Source organism: Hyperolius riggenbachi, chromosome 10, assembly GCF_040937935.1.
Source record: "Hyperolius riggenbachi isolate aHypRig1 chromosome 10, aHypRig1.pri, whole genome shotgun sequence".
Lineage (NCBI taxonomy): Eukaryota > Metazoa > Chordata > Amphibia > Anura > Hyperoliidae > Hyperolius > Hyperolius riggenbachi.
The window spans coordinates 171,257,013-171,280,171 of record NC_090655.1 but is presented as its reverse complement, the minus strand read 5'-3'; the positions used below and the strand labels follow the sequence as shown (position 1 = coordinate 171,280,171).

General features: G+C 44.3%; 1 protein-coding gene across 1 annotated transcript in view; it reads right to left on the bottom strand.

Annotated features, from left to right (window-relative positions):
* Positions 1-23,159, bottom strand: part of CARNS1 (carnosine synthase 1) — a 535,833-nt gene that overhangs the window by 465,909 nt on the left and 46,765 nt on the right. The window contains exon 2 of the mRNA XM_068255247.1: positions 7,978-7,993. Coding sequence (XP_068111348.1) covers positions 7,978-7,980 — 3 coding nt within the window. The 5' untranslated portion in view covers positions 7,981-7,993. The remainder of the gene's footprint in view (positions 1-7,977; positions 7,994-23,159) is intronic.

Sequence of the window (23,159 nt, the reverse complement as noted above, 5' to 3'; positions counted from 1 at the left end):
CATGATAACCATTGCACCACTCTGGTGAAAAGCCAGTTTAGGTGTGATAAGTTTAGGCATGATAAGTTTAGGTGTGATAAGTTTAGGCATGATAAGTTTAGATAAGTTTATATCGCTTGCAAAGTCCCGCACGCAAAGCAGCGCCATTAATCTTTATACGAAGTGCACCAGTCTTTGCTAGCGTAAAACTTTTGATCAGCTGTGCACTGCGGTGCTAACGCAGTTGGCGCTTAAACTTATCATGCCTAAACTTATCACACCTAAACTTATCATGCCTAAACTTATCACACCTAAACTTATCACACCTAAACTTATCATGCCTAAACTGAGTTTAGGCGTGATAAAGGGCTTTTTACCAGGGTGCTAACTGTTAGCACCGCTTTGTGAATCAGGCCCGTTGTGCGCTGACCACGGAGATGTAACGGTTTCGTACCGCAACTCAGATATCTGAGCATTTGGTGATCTGCAGAATCACCAAAAGCTGCAGACGCTATACCGGATTATGTGTGATCTTCAGAATCACCAATAATACCCGTATAACAACACAATGGGCCTGATTCACAAAGCGGTGCTAACAGTTAGCACACTGGTGAAAAGCCCTTTATCATGCCTAAACTCAGTTTAGGCATGATAAGTTTAGGTGTGATAAGTTTAGGTGTGATAAGTTTAGGCATGATAAGTTTAGGTGTCATAAGTTTAGGCATGATACGTTTAAGCGCCAACTGGGTTAGCACCGCAGTGCACAGCTGATCAAAAGTTTTACGCTAGCAAAGTCTGGTGCACTTCGCATAGAGTTTAATGGTGCTGCTTTGCGTGCGGGACTTTGCAAGCGATCTTAACTTATCTAAACTTATCATGCCTAAACTTATCACACCTAAACTTATCATGCCTAAACTTATCACACCTAAACTGGCTTTTCACCAGGTGGTGCAATGGTTATCATGCCTAAAGTCTCTAACTGGGTTAGCACCGCTTTGTGAATCGAGCCCAATGAGCTGAGAATGCAATGCTTGGTACAACCGTAACTTAGTAATTTGCGAGGCCTACCAGAGGACCTGGCAAGGTACAATCAGTACACTAAGAGGACAGATTAGACCAAACCTCCCCAGTGGGGCTGGGAAGGTACAGACAGAGAATATAGAATTAGTCTAGCTGGTCTCTTCCAGGGGAGCTGGCAAGAGACAAACACCAATCAGACAGATAATAACAGACCTTTTCCAGATGGCCTGGAGGGTCTACTAGGAGATAGACCAACTAGTCCTTACCAGGGAAGCTGGCAAGGAACTAGCAAAACAGGTAGCAAGGAAGCCACGCCAGACCTTTCCAGTGGAGCTGGAAAGGTGATACAAGTGACTTAGATTTAGCCAAACCTTCCAGAGGAGCTGGGAAGGTACTATCAGTCACCAAGCAACACCTCACCAGTGGAGCTGGTGAAAATAATAAATAAAGAACGGGTGCTCATCAGTGGAACTGATGAGCCTCAGAAACCACACAGGCTAGGCCCCTTCAGAGGTGCTGGCTGGCCCAAGCTGGAACTAATAAAGGCTAGGCCCCTTCAGAGGTGCTGGCTGGCACTAGCTACTCGGTACTACTACATATGGCCAGACCTCAGAGGGTACTGGGAATGTACTAACAGATACAATAGCAGAATAGTTTGACAAGACCTAACCAGAGGTGCTGGTGAGGTACTATTGATACACTGACCGTAATAATAGAACTCAGAACTTTAATAGAATAACCAGGCCTCACCAAAGGGGCTGGTGAGGCACTATGAGTAAACAGCCCGTACAATAAAGTACAAACCCCAGCAAGCTGGGGACACTGGAACTAAGATATAGAATCTCCCGGGGAGCGGGTGATTCAAATAGTACTGCTACCTAGTGATCACCTGAGGAGCATGCGATTAAGGCTGTACTGCAGCCGAGAAGACACCTGGGGAGCAGGCATTACAAATAATACTGCAATAACAGATCACCTGAGGAGCAGGCGATTAAGGTTGTACTGCAGCCTAGCAGAACCACTTCACCAGAGGAGCTGCTGAAGCGAACACCTCACCAGTGGCTAGGGCCCACTGGTGAGTAGAATGGTCAGGCAGGCAAGAGTCGGCAACAGAGAGGACAGTTTCAGAGCAGAAACGTGAGGCAGAAGAGTAATCGGTAATCAGGCAGAAGTGGTTCAGCAACTTTGAGGCAGATAGACGGAGGTGCAGAATCAGCAAGCAAGATCAGAGTCAGAGTTTAGCCAGAGTCATAGACAGGAAATCAATAACAATAATACAATCAGATAAGCTAACTATAGATAGATGTATATCGCAATTATCGCATATACATCTATCATCAACAGGAACCTCACTATGATATACAAAATAAGCAATATCCTAATCTAGGTGTGAAGTCCTTGATTTCAACACCTGGGATCTAGTCTAAGGTCTGAGCGCTATCACTGGATGCATTCACGACAACAGACAGCGCTAGACTGAAGCCCGAAGGCTTAAGAAGCAGAGGAGACCTCACTGGCACACCCCCTGCTGCCAGCCAATCCGGGGCGCCGTGAGTCTCCTCTGATGTCAGCTGACCAGCAGGTCAGCTGACGAGGCTTCTCCTCGCATAAAGGTCCTGTCTATGCGCGCGCCTGCACGAGACAGCGACCTTGCAGGGAACAGACAGTCCCGTCCCCGGCGTCCTAGACGCCGGGGGGACGGGCAGGGGCCGCGGTGGCGATGCAGTCCGCCGCGTCTGCGCTCGTTACAGGAGATAATTCCACATTCGTTACACATAATTTGATTTTATACTTGTAATTTGGATTATGGTCGTAATCATAAATACGGAAATTATGATGCAGTGACCCATTGGGCTTGATACACAAAACGATGCTAACTGTTAGCATGGCTGTTAGCACTGCTTTTCGCGCTAAAACGCGCATTTTTACATAAAAAAGGGGTTTTGCGCAAAAAACGGTTATTGCACGCGCAAATTTTTCACGTGGAAACGGAAAGTTAATGTGAAAAAAATTCAAGTCAACGCACGAACATGAATTTTTGTGTGCGATAACCGCGATAAGCACTTTTCACAGCGTGCTAACAGTTAGCACCGTTTTGTGAATCAAGCCCATAGTCATAATTGGTCATTACAACCATCACTATTAGAGATACTAAGCAGATGATACAAATACTTAAATCTTAGCAACAGCAGATGTCTTTTTCTTATTATATACAAATATTCTGCACTATTGGAAACATTGGCCACCAGGGGCGTCGCTAGCCCTATTTTGGGGGGGCCCGTGCCCCCAATCTGTCCTGGGGTGCCACGGATCTCCCGGCCGCCGCTTCCCCCGCTCTGCCCTGCTGTCCCCGCTGCGCTGCCATTCAGACCTCGATCAGCACCGGGCGACCAGATAGAGCGGGCGCTAGGACCTAGCGGACACCGCTGATATGCGGAAGTGACATCACTTCTGCATATTTGTTCCTGGCGCCCGCTTTATCTGGTCGGGTCGCCCGCTGATCCTGAGGTCTGAAGCGGCAAGGTAGGTGGGGTGGGGAGCGCGCCTGCCACTCACTACCTAACGGGGGTCCCTGTCACTCACTCACTACCTAACGGGTGTCCCTGCTGTCACTCACTAACGGGGATCCCTGCTGTCACTCACTAACGGGGGTCCCTGGTGTCACTCACTACCTAACGGGGGTCCCTGCTGTCACTCACTACCTAACGGGGGTCCCTGTCACTCACTCACTACCTAACGGGGGTCCCTGCTGTCACTCACTAATGGGGGTCCCTGCTGTCACTCACTAACGGAGGTCCCTGCTGTCACTCAATAACGGGGGTCCCTGCTGTCACTCACTACCTAACTGGGGGTCCCTGCTGTCACTCACTAACTGGGGTCCCTGCTGTCACTAACTACCTAACGGGGGTCCCTGCTGTCACTCAGTAACTAATGGGGCTCCCTGCTGTCACTCAGCAGAGGCGGCCTTAGAGTATGCGGGGCCTGGGGCGAGTGTCATATGCAGGGCCTAGAGACACAGATATGCTGTGTGTATGAATGTATATATGTAATGGTTAACACTCTCGCATAGCAGCGCTGGGTCCACAGTTCGAATCCCAGCCAGGCCAACATCAGCAAGGAGTTTGTATGTTCCCCCCGCCTGCGTATGTTTCTGCTAGGTACTCTGGTTATGAATGATAGGATTACATTGTGAGCCCCTCTGAGGACAGTCTGTGACATGACTATGTACTCTGTAAAGTGCTGCAGAAGATGTCAGTGCTATATAAATACATAATAATAATATGGTAGGACATTATACTATGACTATGGTAGGATTAGAGTGTGAGCTCCTCTGAGGACAGTAGGTGACATGGCAATGTACTCTGTAATGTGCTGCAGAAGATGTCAGTGCTATATAAATACAAATTAATAATATGGTAGGACATTAGACTATGACTATGGTAGGATTAGATTGTGAGCTCCTCTGAGGACAGTCAGTTACATGACTATGTACTCTGTAATGCGCTGCAGAAGATGTCAGTGCTATATAAATACATAATAATAATATGATAGGACATTAGACTATGACTATGACAGGATTCGATTGTGAGCTCCTCTGAGGACAGTCCGTGACATGACTATGTACTCTGTAATGCGCTGCAGAAGATGTCAGTGCTATATAAATACATAATAATAATATGATAGGACATTAGACTATGACTATGGCAGGATTCGATTGTGAGCTCCTCTGAGGACAGTCAGTCACATGACTATGTACTCTGTAATGTGCTGCAGGAGATGTCAGTGCTATATAAATACATAATAATTAATATGATAGGACATTACACTGTGAATATGGTAGGATTAGAGTGTGAGCTCCTCTGAGGACATTCGGTGACAAGACTATGTATTCTGTAATGTGCTGCAGAAGAGGTCAGAGCTATATAAATATATAAAACCAATATAGTAGGACATTAGGCTGAATACATAATGTGGAAGCATAGGGTGGGAGACGCATTGGGGTGGGAACACGGAGATGCACAGAATGCAAGAAAAACATATGTGTTCATGTCAGTTTTCTTTAAAAAAATTAAGAGCATTTTTACAATAACAGATTTGAATCAGACTATAGAGAATACTCAATAAAAGTGACATGATTGTCAGAAAATAAACCAGAATATTTGGGAGAAAAAGATCATTACTGCAGTTACTCACACAAGCTTCCTTTTCTCTCTGTGGAACCACTGCTCCCAGCAACTCCAGTCTGCACCACAGACACCTGCAGCACATCTTCTCCACTTTCATCCCCTCAGACTTCAATTCAGCAGCAGCACTCGCTTTCCTCCTTCCCTGTCACCAGCATGGGTGAGCCTGTTCCTCTCGCTGCTGTCTCTGAGGCTGGCTCTCCCTGTCCTAGTCACGGCTGGATGATCAGCTTCCTCCTCTGCCCCACGCTGCACACTTGGAATGTGTGTCAGCTCCCCATCATGATCTCCTGCCTCTCGCACCTCTCCCCTCGCTCTTACCGCCATGCCACACTCAAAAGAGACGTCAGGTCAGCGTAAGCACGCTTGACGCTGACATCTGTGTAGAAGATTACACTCTAAGCCTGGGGAGGGAGGAGGAGTTGCCGGACAGCACTCCTAGCTGTTCTAAATGATGCACTTTGGCAGCCGCAGGAGTCAGGACATAATTCAGAAATCCGAGGCTCCTGCAGAGGGTGCGGGGCCTCTTCAGGTGCGGGGCCTGGGGCGGTCGCCCCACTTGCCCCCCCCAAAGGCCGGTTCTGCACTCAGTAACTAATGGGGGTCCCTGCTGTCACTCAATAACTAATGGGGGTCCCTGCTGTCACTCAGTAACTAATGGGGGTCCCTGCTGTCACTCAGTAACTAATGGGGGTCCCTGCTGTCACTCAGTAACTAATGGGGGTCCCTGCTGTCACTCACTACCTAATGGGGGTCCCTGTCACTCACTCACTACCTAACGGGGGTCCCTGCTGTCACTCACTAACGGGGGTCCCTGCTGTCACTCAAGATTGCTGAATTTGTCTTGTTGGGTGCCTCATGATTTGTTGGGGGCCTCATGATTGCTGAATTTGTCTTGTTGGGTGCCTCATGATTTGTTGGGGACCTCATGATTGCTGAATTTGTCTTGTTGGGGGCCTCATGATTTCTGAATTTGTCTTGATAGGGGCCTCATGATTGCTGAATTTGTCTTTTTGAGGGTCACATGATTGCTAACTGCAAGACTATGGAAAAAAATGAATCATCATCATATGAGACAATAGCATTAAACCTACTTTTTTAGCTTTTTAAAACAGAAAATAAAACTGGGAGGTTCTAAAAAAAAATGAATATATTTTTTCAGGAGTAGGATGGATGAAATTGTTTATCTTTTCAGATTTTCAATTTGGATTTTCCATAATGTTCATGTATGTGTTAAAATATTTGTATAGTATTTAGTTTAAATTGCTGTTGCCACTTTGCGATAGATAAGTGACTTGTGGGTTGCAGTTTGGGCCTCCAAAAAGTTTGCCACCACTGTTCTAATCTAATGTACGATTGGCCCCACCCATGGCCACGCCCACTCACTGCATGACCACGCCTATTTTTGCCACATAGCCCCCACCTAGTGCCCCCAGGTGCCACTGATCTCCAAGGACCCTAGGAACGCCCCTGTTGGCCACTATATGAGGTTGAAGGCATGAAAAAAGAACCATCTTCCTGATGGAGGTGCTAGAATTTGCAGTAAATGTACTTGCATTAACACAGGAACCACTAACACTAGTTAAGCAAAGCTCACAACCTATAAAAGACTGTTTTGCTTATATGTGATTTAAAGGTTTTTTTTTTTACATTTTACTGATTCGTGCTGATGTTTGAAATTGTTTACTTAGGAGTTTTTGCTTGTGTATGTACCTATCCAATAAGTTTCTTAACAACCTGTAATTTTGTATCTGTATTTCATTTTTAGATCACAAAATAGTAAGCAAGATCACAAAATAGTAAGCAAAGTATGTCTGAGTCACTAAAATTGTAAAGCACCACAGAATATACTAAAAATACATAAAATCTATATTAATAATTTAATATCTAATGGAAACGTGAGGTAATTAGTTAAACAAATAATGTCTCAGCTACAATAGCATAAATGCAATAGCATAACACCAGCTCTTTTTTTTCAGGTTCCCTCTTTAGGATTTTACAGTCTTACAAGGAAAGCTAGTCATCAAGTATGATTCAACCACCTTAAGATTTAACACTGCTTGTACTCGATGTATTACTAGAATACAGAAGAAATGGTCAATGAGATTCAAATAATTCTGAGTTGATTCAAATGTTATGGTAATTTTATGCAGAAACTGCTGTAATCGATTTCTCTGTTTCAAGGCTGCATACGTTTGCATAAACTCACCACAAAATGTGCAACAATTTAATAATTAGCTTCTCATGAACTATTGCAAGTATACAGTCATGTATGGATATCTAACCATTTTTTTCTCAGAGAAACCAGTTGCCCATTGTTGTCCAAAAAACCAACAGTAAAAGTAATTCTGTTTTATTCACTATTGCACTAGGCCGCTAGGGAAGCTCTATGTAAGTGAATGAAAATCCCGTTGGACCACATGTGTGAATTGGCCTTTAAATATCTATGTATACTAAGACCAGGGACCCAGCTTGCTACTTTACATTAGGGCCTTCTGTTCTGTTCTCTTGTGCCAACTTTGTTTATACTAAACTCACCAAGATGTAGCAGGATACATCAATGAATGCTTATGATTACAAGATGCAGGGATTGCTAGGGCATAACATTACAGGATATATGCCATTTCTTGCAAATAAATTGTTATGTGCTAGAAGATGACACAGTAACATTACCAGCTAATCAGCTTAAGAGCGAGACACCAGATAGAAACAAATGTAAGCTGACAAGTGTGAGAAAGAATAGGACAAAGGAAGAAGACAGGTATAGGAAGATTAGCCATTTTACTCTACTTACCATCACAGTTGTTCTGCTGGAGAGAGGGAAAAAAATGCTGTTACTGTTATGCTGTGAGCAGATTTAATTTGTACAGATGGAAAAAACAGTTTTATTTACAATGGACCAAGTAAATGAGACACTATCTTGACACTTTCTTACTTACTTGTACCATAGAAATTGTGATTTGAAAGCAGAGCCCGTACCGAGGGCCCACAGGGTCTGGGGAGGGCGGACATGATGGGGCTAAACTTGGCTCCATCCTGGATAGGGTTAAAATCCCTGTCGGCCTGTGTCCTGGTTGGCTGGCCAATCAGGATCAGGAGGGGGCTGGATAGGCGGGAAAAAGGAAGTCAAATAGGGTGGGCGGTGCAAGGCCCACAGGGATTTCCTCCAGGAGAAGTGCATTGAAGGTGCAGTGAAAATGGATGCGCTGACTGCTGGTATATAAAACAGCGTGCGGTCACACAGATGCAGTGAAATGTATGCAGTGACTGGGTATTACAATACAATGTGCAGCAGTCACACAGGTGCAGTTAAGAGGTATGCACAGACTGGTATATAAAACAGCGTGCTGTCACACAGATGCAGTGAAAGGTATGCAGTGACTGGTATTACAATACAATGTGCAGCAGTCACACAGGTGCAGTTAAAAGGTATGCACAGACTGGTATATTAAACAGCTAGAGATGGCCCGAACGGTTCATCGGCGAACGGTTCCCGGTGAACTTCCGGTGGTTCGCGATCGCGGAGAACCGCAAACTTTTCCGGAAGTTCAGATCGCCCCCATAGTGCACCATTAGAATCAACTTTGACCCTCTACATCACAGTCAGCAGGCACATTGAAGCCAATTAGGCTACACTCCCTCCTGGAGCCACTCCCCGCCTTATAAAAGGCAGGTAGCGCCGGCCATCTTACTCACTCGTGTGCCTGCAATAGTGAGAGAAGAGAAAGCTGCTACAAACTCTCTCATAGGGAAAGATTAGTTAGGCTCTTGTAGGCTTCTTAGCTTGCTCCTTGCTGATTCTTATTGATAAAAAAGAACCCCACAACAGCTCTTTTGAGAGCTAATCTTGTTCTTGTGATCTATTTTTTTTTTCTGTGTGTCCCACTGACACTTGTGTTGCATAGACAGCCTTGATAATTCATACTGTGTGTGTGCTACTGCCAGGCCCAGCACATTCAGTGACTACCTGTGTGTGTGACAGGTGCACATTGTAATAACCATTACTGCATATACCTACCTACCTGTTGTTCACAGTGCACCCACCTGCCTATGTGAGTGCACGCAGAGTCACTCTGCCTGTCCGGTATATGTCTGTGTGTTACAAGTGTACATTGTAATACTCATCATTGCATATACCTACCTACCTCGCCCCCTCCGTTCCTCCAATGACCTTCGCCTCACCACCCCACGCATTTCACACTCCCATGCCCGCCTGCAGGATTTCTCAAGAGCTGCCCCCACCCTCTGGAATGCCCTTCCACCACCCATCAGACTTGCTCCCTCTTTCAACACATTCAAGCAAGCCCTCAAAACCCACCTCTTTATGATGGCCTACCCACCTCCTACCACACAGTAACTCTCTAAGGAGTATTTAACAGCCCCACCTAGTGTTTCCACCCCTCCCTTTAGATTGTAAGACTCTGACAGGGTTCTCCACTCCCTAGTGTAATCTACAGGATCATGTGCTCCTGTCCTATGACAGCCTGTACTTGTATTACTGGGCCTACCTAACCAGCCCATATTGCATGATCATGTATTTTGTACAATTTGCATGTATAACTTTGTTCTATGTGTATAACCCTATGTATGTCATCCTTGTATCATTGTATATATTTATTGTCCAGCGCTGCGTAATATGTTGGCGCTTTATAAATACAATAAATAATAATAATACCTGTTATTCACAGTGCACCCACCTACATTCGTGTGTGCACGCAGAATCACTGTGCCTGTCTGGTATCTATCTGTGTGTGACAGGTGCACATTGTAATACTCATCACTGCATATAACTAGAGATGAGCGTAATGACCAAATTACGATTTCGCGAAACTTCGCGTAATTAGTGTAATTACGATTATGGCCGTAAGTACATAATCGTAATGAAGAAGGATTTCGCAAAATTTCGCGTAAGCGTAATTTTTCGCGTAATTTTCGCATTACAGTAGGTATTACGAAATTAATGCGTATGGCCATGCTCCCAAGCGGAAAAGTTGACGCATGGATCAATGTTAGGTAGCCGCCGACTTTAAGCGTTAATAGCAAAGCCCCCTTAAATGCTAAGAGCCTCAAATTTGGAGAATATATTAAGGAGATCAGGAGGAATAAGAGGAAAAAAATTTTTTCAAAAAGACCTTATAGTTTTTGAGAAAATCTATGTTAAAGTTTCAAAGTAAAAATATATACAGTTAAAAACCCGCCGACTTTAACGGTTAATAGCAAAGCCTGCTTAAAGTTTAGGAACACCAAATTCCCAGGGTATATTAAGGGGATCAGTGGGAATAAGAGGAAAAAAAAATGTTTCAAAAAGACCTTATAGTTTTTGAGAAAATCGATTTTTAAGTTTCAAGGGCAAAAATGTCTTTTAAATGCGGAAAATGTCTGTTTTTTTTGCACAGGTAACAATAGTGTATTATTTTTATAGATTCCCCCAAGTGGGAAGAGTTTTACTTACTTCGTTCTGAGTGTGGAAAATATAAAAAAAAAAACGACGTGGGGTCCCCCCTCCCAGACCTCTTTAACCCCTTGTCCCCCATGCAGCCGCATGGGGCTCCGCACCCTGACTATACCAGCCCGCATGGTCCATGGATTGGGGGGTCTCGGAAGGGGAGGGGCAGCCAAGCTTTCCCCTCCCCCTCCGAGCCCTTTTCCAATCCAAGGACAAGGGGCTCTTCTCCACCTCCGATGGGCGGTGGAGGCCGCGATTTCCTGGGGGGGTTCATGGTGGAATCTGGGAGTCCCCTTTAAAAAGGGGTCCCCCAGATGCCCACCCCCCCTCCCAGGAGAAATGAGTATAGAGGTACTTGTACCCCTTACCCATTTCCTTTAAGAGTTAAAAGTAAATAAACACACAAACACTTAGAAAAAGTATTTTAATTGAACAAAAAACATAACAACGAAAAAAGTCCTTTAATATTCTTAATTAACCAATAATACTTACCTGTCCCTTTAAATAAATGATCCCTCGCAATATCCTCGGAAATGTTCTATCAGTTACAATGTAACAAAGTTATTACAATGTAACAACTTTGTTACATTGTAACTACGCCGCACCCGACGTCACTCGCCGCACAGCCGCCGCATACGCGTCCGTGCAGGACGCTAAGTCCCCGCTGGCCCCCGCTGTCCACCCCGCCCACATCTGTCACCCACATGTCACCCACATGTGGGTGACATGTGGGAGAGGCGGGGAGGGCAGCGGAGCCGGCGGAACTTAGCGTCCTGCACGGAGTCCGGACCCGACAGAGCTCTGAGCTATATAGCTCAGAGCTCTCTAAGCATCTTTGTATTTGGGCTCCAAGGAGCCCCATTGGTCCTTAGCAGACCAATGGGGTTCCTTCAAATCAGAAGGAACCCCATTGGTCTGCTAAGGACCAATGGGGCTCCTTGGAGCCCAAATACAAAGATGCTTAGAGAGCTCTGAGCTATATAGCTCAGAGCTCTGTCGGGTCCGTGCAGCACGGACGCGTATGCGGCGGCTGAGCGGCGAGTGGCGTCGGGTGCGGCGTAGTTACAATGTAACAAAGTTGTTACATTGTAATAACTTTGTTACATTGTAACTGATAGAACATTTCCGAGGATATTGCGAGGGATCATTTATTTAAAGGAACAGGTAAGTATTAATGGTTAATTAAGAATATTAAAGGACTTTTTTCGTGGTTATGTTTTTTGTTCAATTAAAATACTTTTTCTAAGTGTTTGTGTGTTTATTTACTTTTAACTCTTAAAGGAAATGGGTAAGGGGTACAAGTACCTCTATACTCATTTCTCCTGGGAGGGGGGGGTGGGCATCTGGGGGACCCCTTTTTAAAGGGGACTCCCAGATTCCACCATGAACCCCCCCCCAGGAAATCGCGGCCTCCACCTCCACCGCCCATCGGAGGTAGAGAAGAGCCCCTTGTCCTTGGATTGGACAAGGGCTCGGAGGGGGAGGGTAAAGCTTGGCTCCCCCTCCCCTTCCGAGACCCCCCAATCCATGGACCATGCGGGCTGGTATAGTCAGGGTGCGGAGCCCCACGCGGCCGGTGGTCCGCATTCTGGCTATCCCAGCCTGCATGGGGGACAAGGGGTTAAAGGGGTCTGGGAGGGGGGATCCCACGTCGTTTTTTTTTTATATTTCCCACACTCAGAACGAAGTAAGTAAAACTTTTCCCACTTGGGGGAATCTATGAAAATAATACACTATTGTTACCTGTGCAAAAAAAACCTGACATTTTCCGCATTTAAAAGACATTTTTGCCCTTGAAACTTAAAAATCGATTTTCTCAAAAACTATAAGGTCTTTTTGAAAAAAAAATGTTTCCTCTTATTCCCACTGATCCCCTTAATATACCCTAGGAATTTGGTGTTCCTAAACTTTAAGCAGGCTTTGTTATTAACAGTTAAAGTCGGCGGGTTTTTAAATGTATACATTTTTACTTTGAAACTTTAACATCGATTTTCTCAAAAACTATAAGGTCTTTTTGAAAAAAAAAAATTCCTCTTATTCCTCCTGATCTCCTTAATATATTCTCCAAATTTGAGGCTCTTAGCATTTAAGGGGGCTTTGCTATTAACCCTTAAAGTCGGCGGCTTTTTTACATTATACGGAGTGTTACGGTTTAACGCGAAATTACGGTAGCGTTTAATGCGAAATTACGGCATGAACGAAACGCGAAATTACGCGTTGAAAATTACGCTTACGGTATTTTCGATTACGATTTTAATGGCAATTACGCTACCGTAATTTCGCATCGTAATCGCAAATTTCGCATGCGTAATTATAGTAATGCGAAATTACGAAAATTTCGGCTCAACTCTACATATAACTACCTGTTGTGTTCAGTGCACCCACCTACCTACGTGTGCACTCAGAGTCACTCTGCCTGTCCGGTATCTGAATTCGTGTTTGCACCACAAACAGCTGTATTGTGTGTTGTGTAGTGGCTGTGCTGGACTGGTGCGCACCATGGCGAGATTGCTCTTCCTCACTCAGTGATGTCAAGTAATGTCTGACTGCCGTATCAACTTTCCATGGTTCTTTCTCTACCATAGTTAAAGCTTACATCTAGTTTTTAAATTACTTTTTCTGCCGATATCAAATCAATTATTATGGCTAAGTGAATCAAGCTTAATTGGTGTTGCTCAGATACAAGCATAGCCGTGATTCACGAGCATTTTTTCACTATCTGACATCATTATTATTATTATTATTTAGTATTTATATCGCGCCGTCATATTACGCAGCGCTGTACAGTGTATATATATATATTGTCTTGTCACTAACTGTCCCTCGAAGGAGCTCACAATCTAATCCCTACCATTGCCATATGTCTATATTATGTAGTGTAAGTACTGTAGTCTAGGGCCAATTTTAAGGGGAGCCAATTAACTTATCCGTATGTTTTTGGAATGTGGGAGGAAACCGGAGTTCCCGGAGGAAACCCACGCAGACACGGAGAGAACATACAAACTCTTTGCAGATAGTGACCTGGCTGACATCATGATCCAAATCCATGATTGGGAATACATCACGGCAGTCAATCACGAATTCAGCCATTAATCCAAGCATTTGGCCCGTGATTATCACCTGAAAACCCACCGACTTTAGCGGTTAATAGCAAAGCCCCCTTACATGCTACAAACATGAAATTTGCAGGATATGTTTAACCACTTAAGCCCAACTGGACGAGATTTCTCGTCCAGTTTGGCTGCGCGCACTCCCGCGGGTCGCGCGCGCTCCCGCGGCCCCCCCCCATGCGCGCCCCCGCTGCTGGCCGCTAGCCCACCGATCAGTGAAAGGGATTATAAATCCCTTTCACTGATCGGACCCCCCCAGAGAAAAGCCGACAGCGTCTCTTCAGACGCTGCGGCTTTTCTGAGCTCTGGTCTCCTTTCTTCTGCCTGGGAGCGAGATCGATCGCTCCCAGGACTTTTTGATTCTGGCCATCTTGTGGCCAAATAGCAAACTACACCCAAAACACACTTGGTATTAAATAAATACTTTTAAATTCATTTAAAAACCCCTGTTTACCTCCCACACCAAAAAATACCCACATACAAGTTTAAATAATAAAAAAAAAAAAATTACAATAATAAAAAAAAAAAAAAACATAAATAGTTACCTAAGGGTCTGAACTTTTTAAATATGCATGTCAAAGGAGTACATCAATATGATTTAATAAATTATGGGCTTCTAAATAGTGATGGACGCAAATTGAAAAAAATGCACCTTTATTTCCAAATAAAATATTGTCGCCATACATTGTGATAGGGACATAATTTTAACGGTGTAATACCCGGGGCATATGGGCAAATACAATACGTGAGTTTTAATTATGGAGGCATGTATTAGTTTAAAACTATAATGGCTGAAAACTGAGAAATAATGAATTTTTTCAGTTTTTTTCTTATTCTTCCTGTTAAAATGCATTTACAGTAAAGTGGCTCTTAGCAAAATGTACCACCCACAGAAAGCCTAATTGGTGGCGGAAAAAACAAGATATAGATCAATTCATTTTGATGAGTAGTGATAAAGTTATTGGCAAATGAATGGGGGGTGAAAGTTGCTCGGATGTAAAAAAAATTTCAACCCTTCGGGCTTAAGTGGTTAAAGAAAAAAACTGTGGGAAAAATATTATTTTTCAATTTTTTTAAACTTTTTTTTTTATGTTCAGAAGGTTGGAAATAAAAAATTTACATTGGGTCCTGCAGAGCATATTTAACCCCTTGTCTCCCATACAGGCTGGGATAGTCAGAATGCGGAGCCCCGGCAGACTGGGGCTTCGCACCCTGAGCTATACCAGCCCGTATAGTCCACGGTATGGGGGGCTCCGGGGGGAGGGGTGGCCAAGCCTTCCCCTCCCCCCAGGAGCCCTTGTCCAAATCATGGACAAGGGGCTCTTCCTCACCTCCGATGCCCCAGGAGGGGGTGGGGGCGACAACTCCCTGGGGGGGGGGGTTCATGCTGGCATCTGGGAGTCCCCTTTAAGAAGGGGACCCCAAATGCCTGCCCCCCTCTTAGGAGAAATTAGTATAGGGGTACAAAGTATCTCTTAACCATTTCCACAAAGGGTTAAATGAAATAAAAACACAACGAGAAAAGTCCTTTAATATTCTTAATTAACCAGAAATACTTCCCTGTACCTTTAAAAAAATGTTCCCGCGCCAATATCCTCGGAAATGATCCTACGTCAATATCCTCAAACTTGCGACCTTGATTGAAGATCGCACACTGCTCACAGCTATACTGATATAGCTAAGAGCAAAAGCTGAGAGCAAAAGCATCTTTTCTCGTTGTTGTGTTTTTATTTTATTTATCCTTTAGTGGAAATGGGTAAGGGGTACTTTGTACCCCTATACTCATTTCTTCTAGGAATGGGGCGGGCATCTGGGGTCCCCTTCTTAAAGGGGACTCCCAGATGCCACCATGAACCCCCCAGGGAGTCATCGCCCCCACCTTCCTCCTGGGGCACCGGAGTTGGGGAAGAGCCCCTTGTCCCTGGTTTGGACAAGGGTTCTGGGGGGAGGGGAAGGCTTGGCCGTCCCTCCCCCCCGGAGCCCCCCCATACCATGGACCATGCAGGTTATTATAGCTCAGGGTGCAAAGCCCCAGTAGGCCCGGGCTCCGCATTTTGGCTATCCCAGCCTGAGTGGGGGACAAGGGGTTAAATATACTCTGTATGGGCAGCACGGTGGCGTAGTGGTTAGCTCTCTCGCCTTGCAGCGCTGGGTCCCTGGTTCGAATCCCAGCCAGGGCAATATCTGCAAAGAGTTTGTATGTTCTCTCCGTGTCTGCGTGGGTTTCCTCCGGGCACTCCGGTTTCCTCCTACATTCCAAAAACATACAGATAAGTTAATTGGCTCCCCCTAACAAAATTGGCCCTAGACTACAGTACTTACACTACATAATATAGACATATGGCAATGGTAGGGATTAGATTGTGAGCTCCTTTGAGGGACAGTTAGTGACAAGATATATATATATATATATATATATATATATACATTGTACAGCGCTGCGTAATATGTCAGCGCTATATAAATACTAAATAATAATAATAATGGGGGACCCACACCATTTTTTTTTATTTCCCACCTTCTGAACATACAAAAAAAGTAAAAAAAAAAATAGGAAAATAATATTTTTTCCCACTGTTTTTTTTTTTTTAACATATCCTGCAAATTTCATGTTTGAAGCATGTAAGGGGGCTTTGCTATTAACTACTAAAGTCAGCGGGTTTTGCTTCATGAACTAACCACATTTAAATGTATATGTTTTTCCTGTGAACTCTTAAAATCGATTTTCTCAAAAAGGGGCTTGATTCACAAAACGGTGCTAACTGTTAGCACGGCTTTTAGCACGGCTTTTTTCACGTTTTCGCACGAAAAATGGTTATTGCGTGCAAAAATTTGCATTCACGCATCAACACGAATTTTTACATATGATAACCATTTTAGATGGTTATCGCGTGCAAAAATTTGCATTCACGCTCGATTTTTTTTGCGTCTTAACATTCGCGTTTGAGCGATAACGCAAATTTATCCCACAAACGCGTCCATTAACACGGAAAAAAATTACGTTAATGCGCGAATGCAAATTTTTGCGTGCGATAACTGTTATCAGGCGACATTTTGCGTGAAGCACTTTTCACAGCATGCTAACAGTTAGCACCGTTTTATGAGTCAAGCCCCAGGTCTTTTTGAAAAAAAAATTGGTACTTCTATCATGTAAGGGGGCTTTGCTATTAACCGCTAAAGTCGGTGGGTTTTGGCGGGCTTTTAATCAGATTTTAGAGGCAATCACGGGTAAAATCCAGACCAAATTCGTAAGGCCATTTAAAATCCGGATCAAAATCATGACTTTGGCAGGTTTTGATTCCGCAGTTGCCGGATTTATTCGAATTCATGATCGGGGGTATCCGAGCATGACTGCACACAATTCGATATCAGAGTAAGTGGGCACTGGGCACGTGTGCATGGCTCTGTGCCAGTGTGCTGTCTGTGCACTAACACTATACACAGACACTGAGAAATGCAACAACACTTCAAACACAATTTAGTGATAATACCACAGGTCCTGCAGCAGTTGTGGAAAACACAACTGGCACACAATTCGATATCAGAGTAAGTGGGCATGTGTGTGGCTCTGTGCCAGTGTGCTGTCTGTGCACTAACACACAGACACTGAGAATATACACCAACACAATGGGCTTTATTCACTAAACCGTGATAACTCATATCACAGCTTTTTCGCGCGCAGGAAGGATGAAGTAGCCCTCAGAAGGGCTGTTTGGGATGATTAAACTGCTATCAGCCAGCAAGGATGAAAATAAACAAGCCTAACACTTTCCCTATCTCCAGCAATGTCTCTCCCTTCCACTCTCTATGTCTTTCCCTTCCTCTCTCTATTCCAGCCAGACTGGAACATGGCGGGCGCTGCGGTATTTGTATAGGGGGGGGGGGTCTGTGAGGGAATGCAGGCTGATTGGCTGCCATGTGCCTGCTGACTGTGATGTAAGGGGTCAGAGTGTAGCCCAATGATGTTGTATGGGGGCGGGTCGAATAGCGCCAAGTGAATACCTGATCTTCGCAGAATACTGCTCGCCAGCAAACTATTCAGGCCATCTCTATTGTAAAATAAGATTCAACACATGTGCCACGCTGGACACATGTGTTAACTTTCCCAAATTCAGTGCCACCAACAGATTGCTTCCATTGTCACACACAGCTTTGCCGATCTCCAGTTGGTGCGGGGTCAGTCACTGATCCACCTGTTCATTCAGAGCGGTCCGGTGCGACTCTCGGCTTGCAGGCAAGTCAGGCCCAGGGCAGCGTGACACCGTCGTACCTGGGATGTGGAATAGACCGTGAGGAGCTGGGGGTGTGCACTTGGAGTAGAGGAGGGCACCAGGTTCCTTCAAATCAGAAGGAACCCCATTGGTCTGCTAAGGACCAATGGGGCTCCTTGGAGCCCAAATACAAAGATGCTTAGAGAGCTCTGAGCTATATAGCTCAGAGCTCTGTCGGGTCCGTGCAGCACGGACGCGTATGCGGCGGCTGAGCGGCGAGTGGCGTCGGGTGCGGCGTAGTTACAATGTAACAAAGTTGTTACATTGTAATAACTTTGTTACATTGTAACTGATAGAACATTTCCGAGGATATTGCGAGGGATCATTTATTTAAAGGAACAGGTAAGTATTAATGGTTAATTAAGAATATTAAAGGACTTTTTTCGTGGTTATGTTTTTTGTTCAATTAAAATACTTTTTCTAAGTGTTTGTGTGTTTATTTACTTTTAACTCTTAAAGGAAATGGGTAAGGGGTACAAGTACCTCTATATTCATTTCTCCTGGGAGGGGGGGGTGGGCATCTGGGGGACCCCTTTTTAAAGGGGACTCCCAGATTCCACCATGAACACCCCCCCCCCCCCCCAGGAAATCGCGGCCTCCACCTCCACCGCCCATCGGAGGTAGAGAAGAGAACCTTGTCCTTGGATTGGACAAGGGCTCGGAGGGGGAGGGGAAAGCTTGGCTGCCCCTCCCCTTCCGAGACCCCCCAATCCATGGACCATGCGGGCTGGTATAGTCAGGGTGCGGAGCCCCACGCGGCCGGTGGTCCGCATTCTGGCTATCCCAGCCTGCATGGGGGACAAGGGGTTAAAGGGGTCTGGGAGGGGGGATCCCACGTCGTTTTTTTTTTATATTTCCCACACTCAGAACGAAGTAAGTAAAACTTTTCCCACTTGGGGGAATCTATGAAAATAATACACTATTGTTACCTGTGCAAAAAAAACCTGACATTTTCCGCATTTAAAAGACATTTTTGCCCTTGAAACTTAAAAATCGATTTTCTCAAAAACTATAAGGTCTTTTTGAAAAAAAAATGTTTCCTCTTATTCCCACTGATCCCCTTAATATACCCTAGGAATTTGGTGTTCCTAAACTTTAAGCAGGCTTTGTTATTAACCATTAAAGTCGGCGGGTTTTTAAATGTATACATTTTTACTTTGAAACTTTAACATCGATTTTCTCAAAAACTATAAGGTCTTTTTGAAAAAAAAAATTCCTCTTATTCCTCCTGATCTCCTTAATATATTCTCCAAATTTGAGGCTCTTAGCATTTAAGGGGGCTTTGCTATTAACCCTTAAAGTCGGCGGCTTTTTTACATTATACGGAGTGTTACGGTTTAACGCGAAATTACGGTAGCGTTTAATGCGAAATTACGGCATGAACGAAACGCGAAATTACGCGTTGAAAATTACGCTTACGGTATTTTCGATTACGATTTTAATGGCAATTACGCTACCGTAATTTCGCATCGTAATCGCAAATTTCGCATGCGTAATTATAGTAATGCGAAATTACGAAAATTTCGGCTTAACTCTACATATAACTACCTGTTGTGTTCAGTGCACCCACCTACCTACGTGTGCACTCAGAGTCACTCTGCCTGTCCGGTATCTGAATTCGTGTTTGCACCACAAACAGCTGTATTGTGTGTTGTGTAGTGGCTGTGCTGGACTGGTGCGCACCATGGCGAGATTGCTCTTCCTCACTCAGTGATGTCAAGTAATGTCTGACTGCCGTATCAACTTTCCATGGTTCTTTCTCTACCATAGTTAAAGCTTACATCTAGTTTTTAAATTACTTTTTCTGCCGATATCAAATCAATTATTATGGCTAAGTGAATCAAGCTTAATTGGTGTTGCTCAGATACAAGCATAGCCGTGATTCACGAGCATTTTTTCACTATCTGACATCATTATTATTATTATTATTTAGTATTTATATTGCGCCGTCATATTACGCAGCGCTGTACAGTGTATATATATATATTGTCTTGTCACTAACTGTCCCTCGAAGGAGCTCACAATCTAATCCCTACCATTGCCATATGTCTATATTATGTAGTGTAAGTACTGTAGTCTAGGGCCAATTTTAAGGGGAGCCAATTAACTTATCCGTATGTTTTTGGAATGTGGGAGGAAACCGGAGTTCCCGGAGGAAACCCACGCAGACACGGAGAGAACATACAAACTCTTTGCAGATAGTGACCTGGCTGACATCATGATCCAAATCCATGATTGGGAATACATCACGGCAGTCAATCACGAATTCAGCCATTAATCCAAGCATTTGGCCCGTGATTATCACCTGAAAACCCACCGACTTTAGCGGTTAATAGCAAAGCCCCCTTACATGCTACAAACATGAAATTTGCAGGATATGTTTAACCACTTAAGCCCAACTGGACGAGATTTCTCGTCCAGTTTGGCTGCGCGCACTCCCGCGGGTCGCGCGCGCCTCCCGCGGCCCCCCCCCATGCGCGCCCCCGCTGCTGGCCGCTAGCCCACCGATCAGTGAAAGGGATTATAAATCCCTTTCGCTGATCGGACCCCCCCAGAGAAAAGCCGACAGCGTCTCTTCAGACGCTGCGGCTTTTCTGAGCTCTGGTCTCCTTTCTTCTGCCTGGGAGCGAGATCGATCGCTCCCAGGACTTTTTGATTCTGGCCATCTTGTGGCCAAATAGCAAATTACACCCAAAACACACTTGGTATTAAATAAATACTTTTAAATTCATTTAAAAACCCCTGTTTACCTCCCACACCAAAAAATACCCACATACAAGTTTAAATAATAAAAAAAAAAAAATTACAATAATAAAAAAAAAAAAAAACATAAATAGTTACCTAAGGGTCTGAACTTTTTAAATATGCATGTCAAAGGAGTACATCAATATGATTTAATAAATTATGGGCTTCTAAATAGTGATGGACGCAAATTGAAAAAAATGCACCTTTATTTCCAAATAAAATATTGTCGCCATACATTGTGATAGGGACATAATTTTAACGGTGTAATACCCGGGGCATATGGGCAAATACAATACGTGAGTTTTAATTATGGAGGCATGTATTAGTTTAAAACTATAATGGCTGAAAACTGAGAAATAATGAATTTTTTCAGTTTTTTTCTTATTCTTCCTGTTAAAATGCATTTACAGTAAAGTGGCTCTTAGCAAAATGTACCACCCACAGAAAGCCTAATTGGTGGCGGAAAAAACAAGATATAGATCAATTCATTTTGATGAGTAGTGATAAAGTTATTGGCAAATGAATGGGGGGTGAAAGTTGCTCGGATGTAAAAAAATTTCAACCCTTCGGGCTTAAGTGGTTAAAGAAAAAAACTGTGGGAAAAATATTATTTTTCAATTTTTTTAAACTTTTTTTTTTATGTTCAGAAGGTTGGAAATAAAAAATTTACATTGGGTCCTGCAGAGCATATTTAACCCCTTGTCTCCCATACAGGCTGGGATAGTCAGAATGCGGAGCCCCGGCAGACTGGGGCTTCGCACCCTGAGCTATACCAGCCCGTATAGTCCACGGTATGGGGGGCTCCGGGGGGAGGGGTGGCCAAGCCTTCCCCTCCCCCCAGGAGCCCTTGTCCAAATCATGGACAAGGGGCTCTTCCTCACCTCCGATGCCCCAGGAGGGGGTGGGGGCGACAACTCCCTGGGGGGGGGGTTCATGCTGGCATCTGGGAGTCCCCTTTAAGAAGGGGACCCCAAATGCCTGCCCCCCTCTTAGGAGAAATTAGTATAGGGGTACAAAGTATCTCTTAACCATTTCCACAAAGGGTTAAATGAAATAAAAACACAACGAGAAAAGTCCTTTAATATTCTTAATTAACCAGAAATACTTCCCTGTACCTTTAAAAAAATGTTCCCGCGCCAATATCCTCGGAAATGATCCTACGTCAATATCCTCAAACTTGCGACCTTGATTGAAGATCGCACACTGCTCACAGCTATACTGATATAGCTAAGAGCAAAAGCTGAGAGCAAAAGCATCTTTTCTCGTTGTTGTGTTTTTATTTTATTTATCCTTTAGTGGAAATGGGTAAGGGGTACTTTGTACCCCTATACTCATTTCTTCTAGGAATGGGGCGGGCATCTGGGGTCCCCTTCTTAAAGGGGACTCCCAGATGCCACCATGAACCCCCCAGGGAGTCATCGCCCCCACCTTCCTCCTGGGGCACCGGAGTTGGGGAAGAGCCCCTTGTCCCTGGTTTGGACAAGGGTTCTGGGGGGAGGGGAAGGCTTGGCCGTCCCTCCCCCCCGGAGCCCCCCCATACCATGGACCATGCAGGTTATTATAGCTCAGGGTGCAAAGCCCCAGTAGGCCCGGGCTCCGCATTTTGGCTATCCCAGCCTGAGTGGGGGACAAGGGGTTAAATATACTCTGTATGGGCAGCACGGTGGCGTAGTGGTTAGCTCTCTCGCCTTGCAGCGCTGGGTCCCTGGTTCGAATCCCAGCCAGGGCAATATCTGCAAAGAGTTTGTATGTTCTCTCCGTGTCTGCGTGGGTTTCCTCCTACATTCCAAAAACATACAGATAAGTTAATTGGCTCCCCCTAACAAAATTGGCCCTAGACTACAGTACTTACACTACATAATATAGACATATGGCAATGGTAGGGATTAGATTGTGAGCTCCTTTGAGGGACAGTTAGTGACAAGATATATATATATATATATATATACATTGTAAAGCGCTGCGTAATATGTCAGCGCTATATAAATACTAAATAATAATAATAATGGGGGACCCACACCATTTTTTTTTATTTCCCACCTTCTGAACATACAAAAAAAGTAAAAAAAAAAATAGGAAAATAATATTTTTTCCCACTGTTTTTTTTTTTTAACATATCCTGCAAATTTCATGTTTGAAGCATGTAAGGGGGCTTTGCTATTAACTACTAAAGTCAGCGGGTTTTGCTTCATGAACTAACCACATTTAAATGTATATGTTTTTCCTGTGAACTCTTAAAATCGATTTTCTCAAAAAGGGGCTTGATTCACAAAACGGTGCTAACTGTTAGCACGGCTTTTAGCACGGCTTTTTTCACGTTTTCGCACGAAAAATGGTTATTGCGTGCAAAAATTTGCATTCACGCATCAACACGAATTTTTACATATGATAACCATTTTAGATG